Source organism: Gracilinanus agilis, chromosome 4, assembly GCF_016433145.1.
Source record: "Gracilinanus agilis isolate LMUSP501 chromosome 4, AgileGrace, whole genome shotgun sequence".
In the NCBI taxonomy this organism is placed as follows: Eukaryota; Metazoa; Chordata; class Mammalia; order Didelphimorphia; family Didelphidae; genus Gracilinanus; species Gracilinanus agilis.
In genome coordinates this window covers 163,117,903-163,123,931 of record NC_058133.1, presented here as the reverse complement: position 1 = coordinate 163,123,931, position 6,029 = coordinate 163,117,903, and the positions used below count along the sequence as shown (strand labels likewise).

At 41.6% G+C, this 6,029-nt stretch overlaps 1 protein-coding gene across 1 annotated transcript in view; it reads left to right on the top strand.

The window, feature by feature from the left end:
- The first annotated feature begins 5,614 nt into the window (after nucleotides 1-5,614).
- The window catches only part of LOC123246053 (proline-rich protein 2-like), a 1,212-nt gene continuing 797 nt past the window's right edge, over nucleotides 5,615-6,029 (top strand). Inside the window, exon 1 of the mRNA XM_044675004.1 lies at nucleotides 5,615-6,023. Coding sequence (XP_044530939.1) covers nucleotides 5,615-6,023 — 409 coding nt within the window. The remainder of the gene's footprint in view (nucleotides 6,024-6,029) is intronic.

Here is a 6,029-nt window from a genome sequence, read left to right as displayed (position 1 = left end):
AGTAGACATCAAAGGTGACTGAACAGTCCTGAAAAAAGGTTTAGAGGTGCTAATCCTCCCTGAACATCTCAAAATAATCACTTAATAAATATTTGTTGATTGATTGATATTGCTTTCCCCTTGGAGTATGTCTTCTTTCCATCTACTCTATTTACTTTGAATATTTATGCAGTTTTCTCCCTTGAGTATGTGAGCTCCTTGAGGATAAGGATAGTGTTTTTGTCCTTTTTGTGTCCCCAGCTTACCAAAGTGTCTAGCACACAGTATTTAATAAATGTTTACTGACTGAGTTTATCATACCACTTCATTTTGAACTCAAGACATCACCTATCTTGGCAATCACCGGCCTTGTTTGTGAATGACTTTTGACTGTTTCCAAAAATGAATTGCAGTTTCAAGGGATGGAGATTAGCTACCAGGGAAAGTATTTCAAAGGACTCTGCTGCAAATTTTAAGGCCAAGTTCCTTGAACAATTTCTTAAAGAAATGGAAGCATTTGAAGTCTAAAGTGACAACCGTGAAAAGGACAACATTCCTCTTTTCCAGGGACATGCATTAGTTCTGGTATTTTTTAAAAATAAAATTACTTTTAAAAATCAATCTCCCTACTCTTCTAATTATATCTATACAAAATATATGTATTTCTTGGTATGGGGGGAGAAGTATCATATGTCCATGTGTGAGAAAATACATATGCCAAAATGCATGTCTGTGTGAGCAAGAGTGAGTATGCAAACCTTCATAGGCTTCTGTGCTTATATATATATACCCATGTACTTAAACATACACACATATGTATGTATGCCAAGTATCTGTCAATTTATATAACTCTATGAATATATTAGGTGTCTGTCTAGATATGTGTATGTTTGTGTATGCTGATGTCCCAGACCATCAATCTGACTATATCTGCTCCTTGAATCAGTTGGGCTACTGTGGCAAATGCCCCACAATGATGTGAAATCAGAGGATTTATTTGTCTTGTGATTCTAGCCAAAATTATCTTGCATAAGTTACTACTTTGCGGGGGGGGCTCTCATTTGTAAAATGAAGGGTTTGGATTCCTACAGCCCCTTCCCAAATCTAAATTCTATAATTTGTATACACATACTATAAGGATTATAATTATATATATATAATATATAATTTTTTGTTTGTTTCACTTTTGGACTGAGATGGAAAGGCAGAGTGGTGACCTAAAGGTACTAGGTGAAACTTCTCTAGACTAGCCATGTGACATGTGACCGGAAACTTTATCCCTTTAAGATATCAGGTTTTTAGATAGATAGATAGATAGATAGATAGATAGATAGATAGATAGAGAGAGAGAGAGAGAGATAGACAGAGATAGATAGACAGACAGATAAATAGATACATACATACATACATACATAGACAGACAGATAGACAGAGAGATAGATAGATAGATGATAGAGATAGATGGATAGACAGAGAGATAGACAGAGATAGATAGAGAGAGAGAGAGAGAGAGAGAGAGAGAGACAGAGAGATGGACAGAGAGATAGACAGAGATAGATAGACAGACAGATAAATAGATACATACATACATACATAGACAGAGAGAGAGAGAGAGAGAGAGAGAGAGAGAGAGAGAGAGAGAGAGAGAGAGAGATAAAGGGACTGAGACTCTGAGTCTTTTACAGATCTAAATCTAGGATACTTTGAACTCCAAGAGAAGTCCCATATCCTTGGAGCTAGGCTGGAGCCAAACCAACCTTTGAGCTGATGGAAAGGGGAGATGATATTCCCTAGGGCATTTATTTGCCCTCTGCCCTTATAAAGTATGCAAGTAGAATTCAAAGTCCAAAAGAACCCCTTTGTGTGTGAACAGCTGCCTATGTATATCCCCTGAGGGAGTCAGTTTACAAAGGTCAGTAGCGTGATAGTGAACAGATAAATTATAACACATTGCCCCTACTCATAGAAGTTTAATATAAATTGCCTGTAGTCATATAGGGCTTTAAAGTTTGCTGCACACTTTCCTCACAGCAGTCGAACCAAATGATAGAATTTGTAGATAGATAGATAGATAGATAGATAGATAGATAGATAGATAGATAGATAGAAAAAGATAGATATTGACATAGATATAGATATATAAGAATTCATAATCCCTAGTATCGGTATTGTCTAATGAACTCCAACTTGAAGGTGACCCAAAAGACCTAGGTTCGAATTGCAGTTCTGTTTCATACTAGATGTAAGACCTCAGGCAAGTCATTTCTTTCTCTTTGAACTTCAAGTTTCCTAATTTAAAACAAAATTTGACAATATTTTGTGTTACCTACCTCACAAAATTTCTGGCATATCAAATGAGATCATTTATATAATACTTGGTAACTATAAAATGCTACAAAAATGAAAGCTATTATTATTATTCCTTCCCACTCCACCTAAGAGCTCTCCCTCTCCCTGCTGGGCAGCGTGGGGGAAGGAATGCCCATCGCCTACACAGCAGTGCCTGGCTTAGAACCAGCACCAATACCACATTCCACACCCCCAGCTACCCTGGCTGTTGCCCAGTGGATCAGGGGGATCAAAGAGTCAAAGCTTGCCTTTCCCAGTTCCTACTGTAACGACCTGTGTACTGTATTCTCAGAGACAGCCTATCCTAGACCTCAACCCCGGATCTCTGGGAAGCATGTGGATCATAGTTTTTTTTTTTTACTAGGAAGAATCCTTATGGATGTTCTGATCCAACATAGATAATAAAGCAGTCATCAAATATAGCATTTCAGTTAACAGCAGACTTTTCTCACAGAAATCTTGTGAAATGAGGACAAATATTATTTTCTCCAGTTTACAGATGAGAAAACTGAGGCTACAAGAAAATAAAAAATTTCCCCAAGAACCTTTCACTTTAAATGCCAGTGCCAGGGCTCAGAACTAGTGCTTTTGACTCCAAGTTCAATGGTCTTTCCAGTAAAACTCTCCCATGGATACTACCTTTATGGAGGGCTCAAAGAATCTGGCTTTCTTTGTCTAGGTCAATCCATAAAAATCCAACCAAAGGCAACAGTATACACAGGATCTTGAAGGAGGTGAAGATGGGAAACTTCTAGATTTAGATCTAATGGTCTCAGAACTTCAAAAGCAAAATGATAACTAGATGGGTAGAATATGAGGGACAAGCCCTTTCCAGGAAAGAAAAATTCCCTTCTGGCTCTAATATGTGTAATAAAAAGGTAACAGTCAGAGATACATAGTCCATATCCCTCAGCTCTGAGGATAAGCTTTTGTGAAAGGCTTCTCCTGGCTCTTGAAATGATCATATCCTTCAGTGAGGTATATGTAAAAGAGACATAGAGGAAAGTAAGGTAGGGAATATGAGGATACTTTCCCAGGATGTCATCCTAGCAACTCTAAAAGGCATCATGAGGGACTGGAAAGAAAGTCCTCATCCTGGTTTCAAAGTCTTGGATTCAAATCCCAGCTCTTCCACTTATTAGCTATATCATTACAAGTTATTAATCCTCCCAAATCCCCAGCTCTCTGATTCATAAACTGGAAAGATGTTCTTAAGTGTCTATTCCATCTCTAAATCCTATAGTCTTAATCCTCTAATTCAGTTAATGTGATAAAGCATCATACAACCTAGCCTTCCCTTTCCTTTACCCAGTTCAAAAAAAGATGCCCAGGTACCTTCCCAGCTCAAAAATTAGATGATAAAATATTTTTCTTTCCCATCCAGTCAGATCCTCCCCTTTGAACAGTCAAATTCCTCCCAAGTGAGAAGCTCCGCCTCTTCTCCTTTAAAGCCCTGTCCGATTTCCTTTGCACTCCTCTTCTAAACTTGCAGCTGACTCTACCCCAGCCTGGCCCATTCTCTTTCTCATAAATCAGCTTTTTCTCTCCTCCATACCCACTGCAATCCAATTCCTTTTCTATCACAGTGTAGCCCCTCCCACCTGACCTAACAGGCCCCATCCCTTCATTTAGCTGTCCTTCCACCCATCTTAATCTCAGAAATTTAAAAAATGTCTGACCTAAAGAGCTCCTGTGAGAAAACTACTAAAACAGGGGATGGATTTGAAGCACCAAGATCTTCCATGTCAGTGAAGTATGAGCATCCATAAATATTCTTCCATACATCAACTCAAGAAACTGGTCAAATGGCTCAGAAATCCCCTGTAAGAAATTCTCAAAAATTACCCAAAGTTACTTGAACTTTTAAATTTTTCAATTTTAATAACAAATTTCCAAATAAGTTTTCCAAAGTTATATGATCCATATTGTCTCCCTCCCTTTTTCCTTCCCTCCTTCTCCTCTCCTGGAGCTCACAAGCAATTCAATCAGGGATATATATATATTCATGCAAAACATTTACTTGAACTTTTAAAAGGACTTTCAAAAGTAAATTGAACAGAATTACTAAGAAATTAAAGGACCATGGCAAAGTTGCAGAAAAGCAATTGGAAGTACCTCTCACTATCTCTATGAAATTTTTTAATGCTCTGAGAGATAGCATCACAGAGACATTGAAGGAGGTCAAGAAACCCTGAGAAAACAGATGAAAACAGCTGAAAGCACACAATTACAGAGACACTGAAAGAAAATCTGCCAGAGATACTAGATTACTGAGATATTACCACATTACCACAAAAGCACTGAATGCTGAATGTCAGAGCCATAGAGAGAAATGAATCACTTGCCAAAGGGAAAAGAACATTGCTCTATCATCTAACTAGTTGTATGATCTTTGACAAGTCAGGACCTTTCTAAGTTTCAGTTTCTTCACCTGAAGAATAAAGGAACTGTAACAGTTGATTGATATCTACAAGATTCCTTATGGCTCCAGTATAGGATAACTCTCAAAGTCAGAGATGTTTTCATCTCTGGAGACTCCAGACTCTGGAGAGCTAACTCAGTGCAACCTTTCCAAAGTTACTTGAAGACCCTTCGTCAATATACTTGATCATGAGAATCCATAAACATTTCCTTGGGATTCATTCTTCTATTAGAAATCCAGGACTATTGGGTCATCGATGTATATAGGCTCTTTCTACCTATCTCTTCTACCTGTTCCAAGATTCATTTTAGTTCTTGCCCATCAGGAGACCGCAGGTTTCCGAAAGCCCTTCTTAGGAAGATCAGTTAACTCACCGAGGAGCATAAAAGGGCTTCCTGTCAGGATAGGATGGACTGGCTCTTCAAAGACAGACCAGAAAAATGCAAGGGCATAGGCCTCCCAGAGAGATTATAGCAGGAGAAATTGGAAGAGGGGGTTGGATTTAAGAGGAATTTGGGCCCCTGTAGTGAGAACGACGCTTGAATGGAGATGTGTTGAATGTACCGCTACTCTGAGAGGGTTAGTAATTTCGGTGGCAAGGCAACACTGTTTGGGGGCTTCCTGGTGCGGGGAGGGGGGAGTCTGTCAAGGGTAGTAAACTGTTGCTAAGCTGGTGGCTACTAGGGACACCGACTACTGGAGGAGAAGGGTCTAGGAAAATTTGGTCATCATTAGAGAGGTGAATATGATAGGTAATTATTCTTTTTGGAAAGAGCCCGAGGACACTGATTGTTGGTAGGAAGGGCCACGGAGGCTGCAGGGACACCAGTTCCAGAACCTGGCCAAGAGGGTGGGTTGGTGGAGATGGCTCAGTTTGGGCCAGTGGGCACGCCCTGCCCAAGGCTGCAGTGCCCGCTCTCGCCAGCTGGCCCCGGGCCCCGCCCGACCCCCTCCCGCCGTTTCGGGCCGACGTGGGGTGCGCCCCAAGCCCCGCTGCTGAGCCAGCTGCCTCCCTCAGCTCCACACCCGAGCCCGGCCGGCTGCGCTCCCGAGGGAGCAGGCGGAACGCACCACGGTAGCAGGAGGGGTGGGGGGGGAATAGGAAACGGGGGGGAGCGAGGAATGCGGCAGCCTGCTCCCCCCCCCTCTGCCTGGCCCAACCCCCCGTCACCCCCCCCTCCGCCGCCAGCCGAATGGTCTGCTCCGAGCGCCCTATTTAATCCCCGCGACTGCAGCAGCGCCGGCTCCCTCCCCGTCCCCGCCTCGGCCCCGGGCTCCG